The sequence below is a fragment of the Marmota flaviventris genome, chromosome 9, assembly GCF_047511675.1.
Source record: "Marmota flaviventris isolate mMarFla1 chromosome 9, mMarFla1.hap1, whole genome shotgun sequence".
NCBI classification, from domain to species: Eukaryota; Metazoa; Chordata; class Mammalia; order Rodentia; family Sciuridae; genus Marmota; species Marmota flaviventris.
In genome coordinates this window covers 33,435,253-33,453,922 of record NC_092506.1, presented here as the reverse complement: position 1 = coordinate 33,453,922, position 18,670 = coordinate 33,435,253, and the positions used below count along the sequence as shown (strand labels likewise).

General features: G+C 34.1%; 2 protein-coding genes across 8 annotated transcripts in view; one reads left to right on the top strand and one right to left on the bottom strand.

Annotated features, from left to right (window-relative positions):
- Positions 1–1,210, bottom strand: part of Immp1l (inner mitochondrial membrane peptidase subunit 1) — a 76,979-nt gene extending 75,769 nt beyond the window's left edge. For 2 of the 7 annotated variants that reach the window (XM_071616317.1, XM_071616319.1), the window contains exons 1-2: positions 1,173–1,210; positions 86–207 (exon numbers count right to left, since the gene is read on the bottom strand). The gene's annotated coding sequence lies outside the window, so the exon portion shown is untranslated. Of the gene's footprint in view, positions 1–85; positions 208–1,101 lie in introns of all 7 variants that reach the window. The other 5 variants (XM_027936700.2, XM_027936701.2, XM_071616320.1 and 2 more) reach the window with 4 other exon arrangements.
- A 159-nt stretch (positions 1,211–1,369) lies between these two features.
- Positions 1,370–18,670, top strand: part of Elp4 (elongator acetyltransferase complex subunit 4) — a 270,465-nt gene continuing 253,164 nt past the window's right edge. The window contains exons 1-2 of the mRNA XM_027936724.2: positions 1,370–1,602; positions 7,437–7,472. Coding sequence (XP_027792525.2) covers positions 1,380–1,602; positions 7,437–7,472 — 259 coding nt within the window. The 5' untranslated portion in view covers positions 1,370–1,379. The remainder of the gene's footprint in view (positions 1,603–7,436; positions 7,473–18,670) is intronic.

Sequence of the window (18,670 nt, the reverse complement as noted above, 5' to 3'; positions counted from 1 at the left end):
AGCAAAAAAGTTTCAACAGGTCATCCAGATGTAAACAATTCAAAGGCAAGTATTTCGGTGAAGTTTGGATGTATTTAAAAGGTACCATTGGTCAGATGAAGTGGTAAGAGCCTGAAGTCCCATCTACTTAGGAGGCTGAGGGCAGGAGAATCACTTAAGCCCAAGAGCTGGAGGTCAGCCTGGACAACTTGTTAGAGATCCTTGACCCTCAAAACAAAGTAAAAGAAAACACATAAAAGTTATCATAGATCATTGGTCAAAGTTAAGAGTAACCAGTGGTACAGGTGTGATTTTGGAGTTCTTTTTAAAGTTTGGCCATCTGTCAATCATGAATGCCTTTTAAAAACACCCACTCCCAACCCCCATATCTGATTTGAAAATTTAAAAAAAATTAAATCCAAAACACAGCTCTAAATTACATGGTTTTTTACATATAAAATTTACACTGTAATAAGAAAGATTCACAAATTACTAGAGATCACAAATTACTAGAACTACACATCTAATATCAGGTTTTTTTTAAGAGAACTGAAGTATTTTCTATTATTTGCAGCTGCTTTATAACAGCAAACCACAATTAAATGTGTGAACAAGGTTGTCAGAGTAACACTTGTCATTCACACCGCTTATAGAAAGACGCTCCAAGATTTCCAGAAGCACTAATTAAAAATAACAAAAGCTTCTCGCGGGCACTTCTCAAAGATGTATATTTTATCAGACAGAGGAAAACAAAATCGTCTCAAAGTTCAAGAGTTTTTCACTCTAAAGTCAAACATCCAACCCAGCTATTACTAAGTACTAAAGAACTAACCCCAGCCGGTCAGTAAGCAACTCGTTAACAGTTACAGTCCTTTCGAGATAAGACAATCATTAAGAAAAAGGCCTCATGAGGAACGGAACGGATCTTCTTTTAGAAATCAGAAGAGAGAGAGTCGGGGGAAAATATCTCCCCTTTTTACTATCGAGAAAGATAGACGTAAACTCCAGCTTCATCAGTGGCTTGATTAAATCCTTAGGGCTTCTTGCTTCACCAATCTTTTCTTTAACTCAACGTGAATGAAAGCAAGGAATACCAGAAGAAAGGTGAATGACATTACCCACCTCTGGCCCCAAAGAACCCGGGGAGACCCTCGGGAGAACCAAGACCCAAGACTCAGGTGGGCCTTTCTCACCTGGGTCCGACAGAAGTCCTCTGTCCTTACGTCTGCGCACTTTTCAGCAAAACGCCTTGCGATTGGTTGGCTCGTGAGGGACCTCTCAGTTTTATTGGCTACAGGAGCGACGGTCGGAGCGAAGAGGCGGGAGTTAGGCGCTGACTCTGACAGGCCGGCTGCCTGAGTTCCCAGGGCTCCTATTGGGTCAGCGCACGAGCCTCCAAGATGGCGGCAGAGGCAACCTGCGGCTCTGGCGCGGCGAGTACCAAGTCTGTGGGAGAGGCAGCCCGAAAGAGCAACATCACCAGTTTCCAGAGGAGGGGTCCTAAAGCCGGTGGGACTGAGAGCAGCGGCCCTCGATTGGTGTCTATTGCGGGCACGCGACCGTCGTTGCGGAATGGACAACTGCTGGTATCAACCGGGCTCCCCGCCCTGGACCAGCTCTTAGGTCGGTTCAGAACGGATGCGGGCTCACCGGAGGGAAAACTTAGGGAGGGGGCCTGTCGGGAGAGCCACCTTGGTCCCCGCCCTCAAGTGTTCCCCCTTAGAGACGTGGAAAGGAGAGCCTGGCTTGAGGGAGGGGAGGAAGGGATGCAAGATTTCTAAGTGCCTCTACTCTCTTCTTGCCTTCTGTCTATTAGCCCATTCGCAGATTAAGATGGGATCCCTACAGGCTTCCTAGTGAAAGAGAAGCTTTACTATATGGAAAATGGTTAGGCTTTCAGCTAGGACTCCCTCCTGGTGTCTGAGTACACCCCTCTCTCTGCCAACCTCAAGTAGCTCACTGCTCGCACTGAAGTACAAAGTTTTTATCCTTCTGAGAGAAGAGCTTTAATCAAAAATGCTGAAAAAATGTATTTCCCACTCAGTCACCACCAGGCTGCTTATTTCCTTAAATCTTAAATCAGATTGGTTTTAAAAAGACTGTACATGAAAGATGTATGTTGACTCAGTAGTTAAAGCCATCTTTTGTAATTTGATGGTTCAATTCCTATTTGCATTAAATATGTGCATTTTTTAAAACTTTTTTTCTATATACATTTTGCTTCCCAGAGTTGGTTGCTGCTACATACCAATGGGTAGGTTTTTATTTAATGCACATCTTAACGGGAAGAAGTCCAGTTTCCTAGACTTTCCTTTATAATTTATGGAAGTTTTCATGAAAAGCCTACTGAAGAGTATGCTTGTTTAATAAGTGTTATGTTGAAAGTGTTGACCACATTAGCCTGGTAGGACGGATATGCTGTGTTAATAAAGTTTATTGATTAATTTCTGTATGAATGCTGCCTTGTTAAAATTGGTCTGTTTATATTTCATTACTGCTTTCATTGTATGTGTCTGTTATATCTGGTGCAGTATTGTAATATATTGCCCCTGCATTTGCTTGTCTTGCTACTTGACATTTTCCATAATCCGCCCCTCCCCTGCACCCTGCAAGGTAAGCTTTTCAAACATTTAGTGCAGAAGTAAGTAACAAAAGAAGCAACTTATGAAAAAGAGTATGGATTCTCGATTCTGTTATTTTGAGTCCTAACTGGATCCCAAGTATTTCTTTATAAATTTAAGTATTTTCACTTAATTGTTTCAAGCCTATTGTCCTCTTGAGTTTCAATGGTACTCAAAAAAGAAATAATTCAAAATATATAGTTAGCAACTATTCATTTCACATTGTCTCCCTGTGAGCCTCACTTGGTGGCCTTCTATATTTGAACTTAAAGCTTCAAAGCTATTTCTAATCATTTTATATGTATATTTTTAATTCAATGGAAATTTGCAGTTTCATTCACTTGATGACTATTACTCTCCAAATAAAAAGGCCACAAATGTGGCATCATGCCTTCAATTCCTCATTAAAGTAACAAAATGTACCTAGCAAATTTCCTGGAACTTAGTAGTTTCTTCATAAATTTTTTGTTAAAAGAAAAAATAATTTGTCAGGAAAAAACATACAAGAGATTGTGAAACACATAGGATGGAGTTAGGTGTTACTTCTAAAAGCAAATTTATGAGTAATATAAACAGTCACATAACTTGTGACAATGTGAGCTGATCTATAGGGTTCAAATGTAGTGTTCTGAATTAATAGCTATCTCATATTTTTGAGGACTTGTTTTCAAGGAATTTTGACCATTCATTGAATCTAACAGTGATTTAATTATAGTCTTCAAGCACCCACCAAAAAAGAGAACTCAAAGCACCTTCCACATGTGTTTCTACAAAAATATAAACTTGAACAGTAATTTTTAAAAATTCCAGATTTGTTTGGGGTGTGGAGAACTCTAGGATTCAAGCTTATGCTAAAATACAAGCTTATGCAAAAATTCATGTTCATTAGGATGATTGAAACTGTATAAGTTTTTGGATATTTTCAAATATATTTTACATTGATGCAATTCATTCTCAAAATGCACAGAAGTTGAACAGTTGGGATAATAAGAATACTACATTTGTAATAATAATTTCTCTAGAAGTATTTCTGTTGTTGTTAGTTTATTAATGACATTTTTGTATTTTGATTTTCTGTTTTGTGTGGTCCTGAGAGCAAACACTTCAGATTTATTTTATATGATTTGGAAAGTGAGATATTTGGCTACTAATATGTATACACACAAGTATAAGAAATTTAAACTCTATTTTTATTCTAATATAATATTTTACTCAGATTATGACAAAACTAATTTAATGGCCATATTGTAATAAAATGTAATGGTAGTTGGATGTTATCAGAAAGATTAGACTGTACTGTGACATTGTGATTGCTGCCTAAATATATTGTGTAGCTACTGTGTAACAAGTAAATACTATCTTAGAACAACCATGTAGTAAAAGGACATTTTACTACAGCCCCTATGACATCATTGTAATTTTAAATATAGATGCATGATACACTTGAAAGGCATCATACAGGCTAATTGAATGTTTGTTAGTCATCATATTGTTTTTGTTCTGACAACTTTATTGTCAAATTTGGGTTTGTTTCTCAAGTTGATAACACTTAAAATTTTTAAGTTCTTAGACTTCTTAATCCAATTTCTCAACCTCTCCCTTTCAGGACATTTATGTTGTTATTTAAGGACACTATATAAATAGCACACATATATTTCAGAAAATAAACGGTCTGGGTTAGATAGAGCTCCATTTCTCTTCTAAGAATTTCCAATGAAAGATTACAGCAAATAAAGTATGTCTAACCCGGAAGATGCTTGAGGAATGGTGATTGTGGGTTTGGCTAGCTTACCACTCTTTTATTCAAATTTATTAAATTGACAGTCAAGAAAATGGCAGGTAGGGATTCGAGGTAAATAATAATCCAAGGAGAGTTCTTTGGAAAAAGCCTGTTATGACAGTTTCTATTTTCAGCACCAATTTCGAAAAGTGGTCTTTCCTTTACTATATCTTAATCGTAGTGTGGAATAATATACCTTGAGTGTAGACTATATATTTAGCATAATCCTGGTTGTAATGTTTTAGAAATTGATATAGACAGCTATTCCTTTGTATTACTAGGTAAAACTGTTTCATGTGATTTAATCTACAGAATATTAACACTGTTAATAGCTTTATTTTGATTCCCATATTGCTCAGACAATAACTGTGTCATCACCTGTCATCAGGATGTTTCATAACTCTTAGGAAAGAAAAGGTAGACATGCTAACAAAATAACTTCAACTTAATTTGAGATGTGGCATGGATTTAAGTACCTAAGGATATTACTGTGGACTAAGGAAAAGATACGAACTAATTTTTAAATTGCATTTTCCCCAAATCGTCCTTCTATAATTTTAAGCAAAATTATTTCTTTATATGGTGGAAAATACTGGTATAAAGTATTATCACTTCTGACTTTGAAATATTACTCTGGTCCATACTCTAGTGTATTAATTTGACCTCATTTATCCAAATTTATAGTTTAATTACAAATTTGTTTGGGTTGGTATGTGGAATTTAATTTTCTCCCTTTAAAATAGTACTGAAATCATTAACTTCTACCCATTAGAGTTAGAACAAAAGCACAAGATCTTTTTTTCTATTTTAAAAACCATAAGCTTGATCTTCAAAGCTTTAAATTCATTAATAAGTTGCAACTTTCCCAATGACCAGCTTTCAAAATGACCTACTCTTATTAGACCCAATTTAAATTTGAATCAAGTGAATGAATATACATAATAGAACTCATTTGGAAAAAAGAAAACTTGCCTTTTTATAAGGGAAGTCCTGATAAGATATTATTTTGGCTGATAAAAAGTCATTTGATAGGTCCCATTTTTATGTTATCTTAAGTAATGTTCAATTTTTCTAAACATAACAATTTTTATGACCATGAGATTTTTTAGTGGTGTTTTCCTGAAAAATCAGGAACAGAGGATCATTTGAATTGTTTTTTTACAGAAAATAATTTTCCTAGTTTAGTCAGGTTTGTATAATGCTATACTTAACCAGTTCATTATTGAGACATATTCTTAGTAATTATTACTATTATAGAGATCACCATATATCAAATAACAATGAATTTTAGTGATATCTTTAATCTGAAATTAATTACCAGAATGGCAAGGGTGGCTTGTATTGAATACCTCTCTGGGAGACACACCTGTCCTTTGTGTTACCTCATTTAATTAGGAAACTTATCATCCCACCTTGAATGTTCAAAAGTCCTGTTTCAGTGGAGGTTATATAAAAAAACTAAATAGGTTAAGGAAATAGATTAAGAAAGGCAGCGAACTTTTTAAATATTACCTACCCTAGCCTAGATACTGCAATTTCTGTTGTTTATTTTATCTTCTTAAACTTATACAAAATGGCTTTAGGGAAATTAAATGTTTATTTTTCTAAATAAAAGGTAGGAAAGTAAGCAATTGAAAAATAATGTAAAATGTTTAAAATGTTAGTAGTGATCTCTATGTGCCACAAACTCTGAAATTAAACATTCAGTCCAATCTTTTGTAAAAGCAAACCCTTTTGTTCTGATACTTTATGAATGCTATCATCACATGCATTTCAGGTGAATATTTTCATCTGAACAGTTCCTTAGTCTGGTGTAGCTTTTAAAGGTATAATAAAGAAATGTGCCTAGATGTGAAATTAAAATATATACTCAGTTCTATAATAAATCCACTTAAACCTAAAATATGTAAATGTCCTAATTTTTAAATTTTTCTTCTCTCACAATGTGAAATGTTCTACATATTGTTTTAAAATTTATTTCAAGTGTAATTCAGTCTGCATAAACCACATTTCATTTTATTTTGGGTATACCTATGTTACCAGATGTCAAGTTAAGTTTTTCTACATGATGTCTTCCACTACAGAATTTTTTCAGGGAAAGTGTTTTATTGGTGTTCTAAATGTTTCTTTCATAGTTTTGTGCACATACATATACACACAAAACTAATAATATTGTCTTCTCTTGCCCAACAATTTTGAAAAATTTCTTTTTAAATTTTACTTTAAATATATTTCTCTTCTTTCTTTAACATATTTTTAATTTTAAAGTTAATTTGATCACATCTGAGATATTAATCATAAATACTAATACTTTTACAAATCAAAGAACAAAGTATTGAACTGTCTCAAATTTTTGGTATACTTTTAGTTTTCCAAAACTTAAAATGATTTTAAATTATTTACTATTTGAGTTGTGTATTCTTGATTTGATATGTAAAAAAACGTTCTGGTAATATTGAAATGTATTTTGCGATTTGTCATTTTCTGTTTGAAATGGTAAAAATACTGTTAATTTTAAATTCTAAATATATTTAAAGCATGTCAAGAGTGTGTATATGTTGTTCATATTTTTTAGTAATTAGTTTTAATTATCAATTTTCTTCAAGCCTTACTAAATTTGAGGATAAATATTAAATTCAAATTTCCATTGTAATAGCCTTTCTTTTCTATATTGTACTTCTGTAGTAGTTAACATTACTGTGCACATTTGGGTCTTTGCTATTGAGTTTATTTAATAGCAACTGCTAAATATAACATTTTTGGAGTGCTTAACCAGAGTTATGTCGAAAGCTGCATGGTTCTATTGCAAGAGAAAGGAGTCTAGTACAGTATTTTATGAAAATAATTGTAATGTGTGGTATATAATTACATGTAATATGTAATTATTTCATAATAGTACCTTTAGCAAACTATTGCAAAGGTAATTAAAAATATTGTTCACAACTGCAGTTTTCAAAGTTATTGAAGTACCTGTCCTATATATAAAAGCCTAACTTTTATGCTAAAGATAATGCAAACAGTAGATTAATTTTCTTCGTGGTTTATTTCATTTCCAGGTGGAGGTTTAGCTGTTGGAACCGTTCTTCTGATTGGTTAGTATAAAATACATGCTTTGTTCTACCTCATCAGTTTTCTGTTGTGTGTCATGGTTTTTATGGTTTTTCTCATTCTGAAATTAAATATTTAAAGTATTAATTCTATAGAAGTTAAGGTGAATTACAGAGAAAGTGCCTTAAATTCTAATTTAAAGTTAGTGTTGATCTGAACTTGAAATTAACTAGGCAAGTATATCTGAAAATGTAGAACTTATAACTTAAAAATCTTCCCAGTTGCCATGTATGGTAATACACACCTGTAATCCCAGTGGCTCAAGAGGTTGAGGCAGGAGAATCATGAGTTCAAAGCCAACCTCAGCAACATTGAGATGCTAAGCAACTCAGTGAGACCCTGTCCCTAAATAAAATATAAAATAGGGCTGGGGATAAAAAAAAAATGTGGCATATATACACAATGGAATTTTACTCAGCATTAAAAAAGAACAAAATTATGGCATTTGCAGGTAAATGGATGGCGTTAGAGAAGATAATGCTAAGTTAGCCAATTGCAAAAAAAAAAAAAATGCCTAATGTTTTCTCTGATATAAGGAGGTTGACTCATAGTGGCATAGGGAGGGAGAGCTTGGGAGGATTAGATTAGATCTAGATAGGGAAGAGGGGTGGGAGGGAAAAGAAGGGGGCAGGGGATTAGCAAGGATGGTGGAATGTGATGGTCATCATTATACAAAGTACATATGAAGACTTGAATTGGGTGTCAAGATACTTTATATGCAAACAGAGATATGAAAAACTGTGGTATATATGTGTATTAAGAATTGTAATGCAAAAAACAAAGTACATGTATAAAGGCCAAAATTGCCATGAACATACTTTATATACAGAAATACGAAAAATTATGTTCTATATGTGTAATAAGAATTGTAATGCATTCCACTGCTGTCTTGTATTTTAAAAATAATAATAAAATCAATAAAAAATAATAAAATAAAAAATAGATAGAGCTGGGGATGTGGCTCAGTACCCAAGTGTCCTGGAGTTCAATCCCCAGTGCCAAAAAAAAAAAAAAAAAAAATCTTCATAGTGTGTTGTATCCCATTTTAGAGTCAATTAATTATTTGAAGAATCTCAGTATTTAGGGTGAGATTATTATAGTTATTAATTTGAAAAATGGAAATGCTAATAAGTCCATTGAATGTATATGTTTATGTATGTACACGTATATGGATATCACAGATATGGTATATATCACAGATTTTATCATCATTAAAAAGAAAGCTAACAAACTAATTGTGATTTTTTTATTGAAAGAAAGCTAACTAACTAATTGTAATTTTTTTCATGCTTCAAGTGATGAGAATTCTCATTTAAATATATAATCCTGTTTGCCTTACTTTTCAGAATTGATCAAAGAATCTTGGAAGTGAAATATACCTTGGTAGTTACATGATCAAAGCACCTTATTGATATTTAATCCATTTACCTGTAACATATTTATTCTTCCTAGTTTCATACTCTGATATAATATAAAATAATCCACACTTAAAATACAATACACACTTAAAATATTTGAAAATAGCTATTTCATCACCTCAGATCTTCTCTAAATACACACTATTTCTTTCCTTGGATTTTGTGAAATTTTGTTTTCACACTCCTTATTCTCCTCACTGTTTTTTGATGGGCCTCCTAGACTGACAGTGTCTCTTTAATTGTATCCAGAACTGAATATAGTATTCCAAATTTAATTTGACATACTCAACATGGTGAGACTATAAAATATAATAAATTAACTTTCTGAAATCATACTATTTAATAATTTTGTTCCTGTTTTCAGTTAATCATTAACTTTCGTGTGGCTCTTGAAATACCAGATAACTCTCATCTCACACTTCACAACACTGTATATTATCACACATTTTAATATTTAGATTAAATTAGCAGATTAGGAGTCCCATTTGCTAGGCTCTTCATTCTCCTCTGTTCCCAAGTCAATATGACTTATACTATAAATGAATCTGCCTTCAGAAATGGAAAAACAGTTATAAAACACAAGCTAAATATGGGAATTTAAGGTCAGTGGTTAGGATCCTAGGGCACTGCTATGTTTCTCATCACTGAAAGACTATTTTTATTCCAGAAGTAAGAGAAAATTAGAGCATAAAGTTTACCTGTATTAAGTTTTCATTATAATTTTCCAGCTTTTTAACCATTTTCTCATGAAGTAGATTATTCATTTACCAAGGCAGTTATATATGTAAGTATATACCTCAGTTTATGTGTGACCTTTCAGAATAGTATATTTACAATTTCAGTAGCAATGTACCATGGAAACTAGATCTAGTGAACACTACCAGAAAAAGTCTGCTTTAGACCTTAGAAATATTTCAAAATAAATAAATGTGAATATATGAAAGACCATTCTCTGAGAAGTAAATTATGGAAAAATAGACATTTCTTAAAAATGTTTAATTCTTTAATAGTGAAATTGGCTTTGAGATATTTTATATTGAATTTGCTTTCTGATAGTCTGCTACATAGGGAAGTTAAAAGTACCAAAAGTAAAGTGATGGCAAATAAAAGATCTTCATCCATTTGTGGAGATGTGGACCATCAGACAGGTTTAATAGAAGTTGTCATTAATTATGCAAGTTGTGTGACATTTACGAATATATTGTTTTTATCATATTAGTTACTTAATTTTAGTTCTAGAAATAGCAGTAAATGATGTGCTGTTGGAAAATTAGTTACAAATGGCTCAACTTACATCCAATAAATATACCCATCAAGTCAAACCGTTATAAGCTGAGGCTGTTCTCTTGATGGGCTTTTTGTATGTTATCTATTCCTAACAATATTTACACACATTTATTAGCTTAAATCAACACAAATTTGTCATCTTATAATTTCTGTGTCTCAGGAGTCTACACACAGCTTAGCTGAGTCCTTCATAAGCCTGGAGTCAAGGTGTCATCCAGGGCTAGGTTCTCATCTAAAGGCTTGGCAAGGAATGAATCTGCTTCTGGGCTCATATGGTTGTTAACAACATTCATTTCCTTACTGCCTGTCAACCAGACTGTCCTCCCTTAGGGTAGCTCACATGATAGCCTCTTATTTCATCAAAACCAGCAAGGAAGAGTATCTCTTAGCAAGATATCTTAGTAACAGAAGTGGCATCCCATCACCTTTGCTCTTGGTTAGAAGCAAGTCACAGTTTCTATTGCACCAGGGGGAAGGAATTACACAAAGACATGAATACTAGGAAGCAGGAATCATGGGGATCACCTTAGAACATGTCCACCACACTTTTTTCATAGCATTATATCTGAAACCCCTTGAAAAAAGAAGAAAAAAACAACACCAAAAACAGTAGAAGACAGGAGATAATTAAAATCAGAGCTGAAAGCAATGAAATTCAAACAAGAGAAACAATCCAAAAAACCGACAAAACAAAAAGTTGGTTCTTTGAAAAAAAAATCAGTAAAATTTATAAACCCTTAGTCAAGCTAAGAAAGAGAAAGAGAAAACTCAAATTACTAAAATTCACAATGAAAAAGGAACTATCACAACGGACACTACTGGAATATGACAATAATCATAATTTTAATTTATTATTTTTTTGTATGATAGTAAACACTAAGCACTTTCAGGTTTTCTCTCATAGGATATGACATTTTCTTATCAATTTGCTTCATCCCTTTTAAAATTGCTGAGCTATATTTTTTCTACATTATGTAATAAATTTTGAGTATTTTATTATGCTGAAATTGTCAAACTACAGACTGCTGGCTGGCCACTATCTCTATAAATAAAATCTGTTGGAATACAGGCATACTTGTTCATTCAAACGTTTCTATGGCTGCTTTCATGCTTTAAGGGCAAGATTAAGCAGTTGTAAGAGAGACTGTATGGTTGTTCCACAATCCTAACATATTTATTTTCTGATATTTCTTTAAAAAGCTTACCAATCTCTAAACTATATTAATATTTTATATTCTTAATTTATCTTGCAGTAGTACTGTACAACTTTGTTAAAGAACTGAAATAGTATATCCTTCTACCAGAGCAGTTCTTTAGTAAAGCCACCTTACCTTTAGTTAAGTTTCTACAATGTGTTGCACACTATTAGGCAATAAAATCTTAATTGTACCTTTTATGAACTTAAACTGGATGTTGGTTGCACATGGAATAACTGCACACAATACATATATAACATGTAGATGTTTATGCAAATGTAAGAGGTGTGGAATAGGTTTAAATTTAATCAAAGTATAGATAGAAATAGTGATAAAGGAAGAATTTACTCTTATAAAAAATAATGTTAACAAATGCATAAGAGAGAGCATCAGCAGACTACGCTTATATAATAATGACCTGACTGGTCCTTCTAAAGTAGAAAATGCCTATTTAGGACTAGTTCAAAAGTTTATCTTACTTCCTGTGGGTCTCTTGCCTCACCTACCTATTTGTTGAATTCAGACTATAAAACTTCAGATCTCTCATACCAGCCCCTAAAACTGCAGTGTGTAAAGTAACCAGGGGACTCCTAAAAGTTTTCTTTGTTGAAACTTTATAGCCTGCTTCACCTAAGGAGGTGAAGCCACTATAACTTTAGTCATGGTCTAAGAATTCAGTTATTCCAGTAATCTTATCTCCATAATACTTTCATCTTCACAATACTGTATTTTTTCTCTCTAGGTTTAATTTTCTACTCTTTGATTCCATTCAGACCTTTCCAATTTGCTCTCCGTAACACTAACTTCTTGGGAAACAAACTAATATCCTAAAATCTTATCATTATGTATTTTATTGAAACATTTAATATTTATTGGGGTCTGTTTACCAGGCATCATGCTATGCCATAAACATATCTCTTTTTTGTCATCTGATTTAGCAACATTCAGGTGAGATGTCTACATTTTATAGGTGATAAAATTGAAGATTTGAGAGAAACTTAATAACTTGCCCAAAGTCACACACATAGTGGCTTCCTCGTCAACCTTAACATTGCTGTGACCAAAAGACCTGACAGGAACAACTTAGAGGAGGAAAATTTTGGGGGGGCTCATAGTTTCATAGGTTCAGACCACAGTCACATGACTCCATAGCTTTGGGCCCAAGGTGAGGCACCTTGGGAGATGACAGAGGGAGGTAGCTCAGGATGTGGCAACCGGGAGCAGAGAGTGAGTTCTACTCACCAGAAACAAAAATAAACACCTCAAAGGCATGCCCTCAGTGGCCTGTCCTCCAACCACATCCTACCTGTCCATAGTTACCTCCCAGTTAATCCATACCAGTGAATTAATGCACTGATTATGTTAAGACTCTCATAACCCAGTATTCACCTCTGAACTCTCTTGTATTGTCTCACACATGAGCTTTTAGGAGACATCTCATATCTATCTAAACTGTATAATAGTGGCTTAGATTCACAGTCAAGTTTCTCTGACATTAAATTATTTAATACCACAACCTGATGGCTTATCTTAAACTGCTCTGACATACAAACCTTTGGCCATTACATCTTCTATATGCTGCCATCTAAATTATTTTCACCATTTATTAGAGACTAACATGATCTCTAGCCTCACGTAAAGTTTTCTTTTTTCAAGTAAGCTTTTAACACTGGCCAGAAGACATTACCATAATTCCAGTCACCTTTTTTCATTCTCAATAGTCTCGATCACCTTTTAAATGTTCATACCCCCAAAATCTGCCATAACATCTTTCTTTTTAATTTTCTGGGATGATTTATAGTATTGCACATGGAGAAAAAGAAAAACATTCTCATCAGATGAGAACTCATTCACCTTTCTACCATAAATACTTAAAACATAAACTCTATTCACAAATGGAAGTTATACTCTTCTATTTTAAAATCATCCTTTCACCAGTATTTTAGGTCTAATCTCTACCTTTCCAAAGATCTGTCAGTATCAATTTTCCTTCTTAACTTTAATCTCTTCCTTTTTATTAGTTCTTATATATGTGTGTGTTTTACGCATGCTCAAATCTATTTTCAAGCTTTACTTAAAAACAAGGAAAAAAGTTGTATTGACCAGCTTTCTTTTACTATTAAAAAAAAAAACACCTATTAAGTAGCTTATAAAGGATAAAGGTTTATTTTGGCTTACAGTTTTGGAGGTTTTGGTTCATGATTGATTTGCCCCATTGTTTTGGGACCTGGATGAGGAATCACATATGGAGACTACACCTGATAAAACTGACCACATGGTGAACAGTGAGAGACAGGAAGAGGAAGAGCTAAAGTCCCCTTCAAAGACATGTCCCCAATGGTCAAAAGACCTCACCAGAGTTCTTCCCACTTAACCCCACTTTTCCCTTATTTTGCTTTTCCTCTTCCCTTTCTTAGTCAAGCCTCTTATATAGTATATACATATATGTTTTCATAGTTTAATTATTCTTCAGTTTACTTTAGGTAGCTCCATTTCACTGAAAACATCATAGTCAGATATAAATGACTTTCTCATTGCTAAATTCATTGGATACTTTTCAGCCCATTTCCTTCTTGGTTTGGAGCAAATAATATTTTTAATCACCCCATGAAGCACTCCCTTTCTTTGAATTTCATTTTAACATTTTGTTCTGATTTTGCTTCTACTCTACTGCTTATTTTGGCTGTAGGGGAGGGATACTAGGGTTTGAGCCCAGGACACTTTACCACAAACTATATCCCCAACACACCCACCCCTTTTTAAAATTTTGAAACCAGATGCTTAGGGCCTCACCAAGTTGCTGAGGCTGGCCTTGAACTTACAGTCTTCCTGCCTCAACCTCCTGAGTCTCTGGGATTATACGGAGTACTACCACGCCTGGCTCTGTTTATGTTTTAAAAGACTCCTTGCACTTTACTTAAAATACTGGTATCCTGTTCCTTCTTCTAGTGCTTCATACTCTCCCTGAGTGGTCTCAGTCCCTGTCATAACTAAATGACCAGAGAGTAAAATTTATCACTATCTCTAGATAAGATTCATAGAGAAAGGCAAAGGGCATATGCAATTCCATATTCAGCATTTCCTATTGAATATATTATAGGCATCTGAAAATTAATGCTGAACTCACAACTTTACCCTATCTCCAAATTCTACCCCATTTTTCTAAATCTATTGCTTTTACTGTGATCCCTGGATTTTTGTACCTACCAAGTGATAGTGCCAGAGATAGGAATGGTGTGCTTGTTTTTAACACTGTAAATATCCAGTAATCATTAAATGCTAATGGTTTTTACCTTTAATCATTCAACAATTTACTTTATTGTGTAAGTCTTCATTTTCCTCCATACTTATTACTACTACCCTAATTCAGGCCATAATAAACAACTTTTGCTGAAATTATTTTTCTCTTTCTTTAGTAAGCATATTGTTATACAGAAGAGCAGGTTTTGTAGTATTATAATCATATATGTATGTCTCATTGAAATTATTGTAACATTTTCTTAAGTTTTCCCTGTGTTTAGTATTTCCTTTGCTTCAGCCCCTTATTATACTGTTGCCAGAATGAACTAATATGAAAATCTTATCATGATATATTTGGACTTAAAACCTTTCTGTGCTCTTCACTTATCTTAACGTAAGTTCCAATCTCCTTAAATTGGACCAGTCTGACACTGCTGATTCAAGGTCACCATAGCCTTATCTATTGTCATCCTCTTATGGTCCTTCCTCAAGCTTTGTTTTTATCACCCTAAGCTTTTAATTCCATGTAAGTGCTATTCTGTTTCTCTCTCTCCATACCTTTGCATATATTCTTTCTATCTACTTCTTATTTTTCTCTTTTCCTAACTCAATTATTTTTTAGATCTCCACTTTCTTTTCCAGAAAGTCTTTTTTATAACTGCTACTTCTTTCCTCTTCTACTTGCCCACTCTCAGTATTTCTTCTATATAGTTCTATTGTATTTATTTACCTTATCAAGTACTTATTGTACTTTATTTAAATTAACTTATTTAGGAAACTGTGAACTCTGATCATGGGACTCATGAAGAGACAGAATGAATAAATGATTTATGTGAAAAGCTTGCTGTTTTAGTCAGCTTTATTTTGCTGCTATGACCAAAACATCCAACAAGAACAATTTTAGAGGAGGAAAGGTTTATTTGTCACTCACAGTTTCAGAGGTCTCAGTCCTTAGACAGCTTACTCCATTGCTTTGTACCCAAAGTGAGCAGAGCATCAGGGCAGAAGAGCGTGGTGGAGGAAGGTGGCTCAGTTCATGCCAACAGGAAAACAGAGACTTCTCTCACCAAGGATAAAATATATACCCCAAAAGCATGCCTCAGTGACCCACCTACTCCAGACATATCCTTCCTGCCTATACTTACCATCCACTTAATCCCTCCCAGGATTAATGCACTAATTAATTAATTAAGGCTTTCATAACCCAATCATGTCACCTCTAAACTTTCTTGCACTGTCTTTCATGAACTTCTGAGGGACAACTTATATCTATACCATAACACTTGCTAAAGACAATTAATATATAGTTGTAAAACAAGTGATCATGGAATATATTGCACAATTAATTGAGAAAGAGTTGTGAAAGACGCATAACAGAAATAAAACTTGAAGTTATGGAAACTACTCACTGCCTTAAACATAAAGTGATATTTGTTACCATACTTTTAATACTTTAGTCAAAAATTTACTACCATATTTTTGTGGAATAACATATTTTGTGGAATAACAATTTCTGTTTTTGCATATTTTATATATATTATTTTGAATTTTAACTAATTATGCTTAGATTATTCTGATATGAAACACCATTTCCTTCCAGTTTTCTTTTTTTCATACATTCCTCCCAAGAAAGTCAAGTTCTACCTCTGTGCTACATTATACATGTGGGAGATGGAGGAGAGCCACAAGCTAGGATGACTCCCAGATTTTTGGCCTGGAAATGTTTGGAATTAATAACATTAGATGAAGTCAGAAAAGGAAAAAATTGAGCATATATCAAATTCAGCTTAAACATAATGAGTTTTAGGTACCAGTAGAAAACCCAAATCATTCACCTAAACAGCTGGATATTTGGTATGAAATTTAGGCTAGAGGGACTGGAAATGTGACTCAGTGTTCAGAATACTTCACTAGCATGGATGGGGCCCTGGGTTTAATTCCTACCACAGTAAAAGGAAGGAAGGAGTCAGAGAGGAAGACAAGGAAGGAAACTTAAGATTGATAAAAAGATTTAGGATTTCTCAACATTATTTAGCTGTTTTATATGATGAACATTTTAATGATGTCATGGATCTGTATCAAAATGCTCAGGTTTATTCTTGAGGATCCTTGGATAGAACTTTAAGGAATCTCTTAATTCTTCGAAATTACATGCAAATTTGTATATAACTTTATATTTTTAAAGTATAATTTGCATCTGATTCTGAGCAGTCTAAGACTTTTTATCTTTAAGAAAAGGATGAATAACATTTATCTTTCATGGTTATTACGAGGATTAAGTAAATCAATGTATGAGAAGTATATTGAAGTTTTTAGCATATGGTTAGTGTTCAATAAAATGAGCTATTTTCAATTTTTAACAGGATATCAAGTACCCCAGAACTGATAACTGTAGTCCACAGTGAAGAAAGGAAGACAAAGCTTTAAGGTTCACCTTTCCCAATATTAGGGTTAGTTACTTCTTTACAGGCACAAAGAACTAGCAACCACTTCTGATAACTTCACCATCCTCACTACCAGAACCAGGCGAAATAAGTCACAGACTAGAGACAGCATGAGTACAATGTTCATGACAAAAGGTGAGGCAAGTAAGGGACTACAACTCCAAGGGCATCAGCCATGATATTGAGGGTGCTTAAAAGCAGCAGTGGCTGGCATTCTTGTTTCCTGACTGCTTGTTTGCTAAACTCCAGAACCTGTAAGCCTGTCAAAGTTAATTATGCAGAATAAAAGAGTTATTGGGGAAGACTGCCCATATCTCCTAGGATTTGTTGATATTCTGAAACATCAAGACTGTTTCCTCTTTCTTTCTTTCTTTTTAAAAATATTTTTAGTTGTACATGGACACAGCACCTTTATTTTGTTTATTTAGTATTTTTTGTGGTGCTGGAGATCAAACACAGTGACTCACATGTGCTAGGCAAGCACTCTCACTGAGCCACAATCCAGCTCCTGTTTCTTCTTTCTAATATTGAAAAAAAGAGGGCTGCCTGCTGGAATAGATTATAATAATGATAGTGTTAGCTAACATTTCCAAAGAAGAGTTTGCGTATAAATTACCAACCAGTCCAACCTTCCCAAAATACTAGATTCTATTTCTTTGAGGGGTTTCTGAGGCCAGTATGAAGCAGTACCACTCATGAAAACACTGCTTTACCACCTACATGGAAACCACCATCACTTCTTAGGCTTCAAATAGCCAACATAAATGGACCAAGTCAGAGTGAGGTTAGGGACATTTCCCATCTTTTGCAAGACGAGCAATTATACATAGCTTATTCCTTCTTTTTCTCTAGTTTCTCAATAACAGGAGCTAGGGCTTGGAGAGAGCACTTGGGGAAAGAGCTACTTCAGATCTCCTGCGTTACCCGCCTTGCTCTTCCTAAGACTTTCAAGCCAAAAGCCTTGAGTCTACACTGAAGGAGGAGGAAAGCTTTGCATTGAATTTTGAAGTTTTAAATTTGATTTTTCCAACTTTTAGTAACTTACACTGGTAAGAAAATCATGCAAGTGCCAGATTCATTAAGGGGTAAGAAATTTGGTGTATAGTTCCAAGTAGTGAAGGCAAAAACGTACAAATTGTATATGCCAAAAATTGAAAGCTCCTTATAAACTCTTCTTATATATATGGACTTGCTATAGAAATGGGGAAGCTGGGAACAAGGGTATTATAAAAACTGGGGATTAATGGTAGAAAAGAAGAGGGTTTCAAGAAGAAAATTGTCTATGGTAATAGCTGCCATGCATAAATAAGATAAGGATTTTTAAATATCCAGAAAATTGACAATTAGAAAGTCATTGGTTCTGGGTTTAGTGATGCATGCCTATAATCCCAGCAGCTTGGGAGGCTGATATAGGAAAATCTCAAGTTCAAGGCCAGCCTTGGCAACTCAGCAGGGCCCTAAGTAACTTAGTGAGACTCTGTCTCAAAATTTAAAAAGGGCTGGGAATATAGGTAGGTATTAATGCACCCCTGGGTTAAACCTCCAGTATGAAAAAGTAAAAAAGTCATTGGTGACTTTCAGTCAGTCTTGAAGTAAT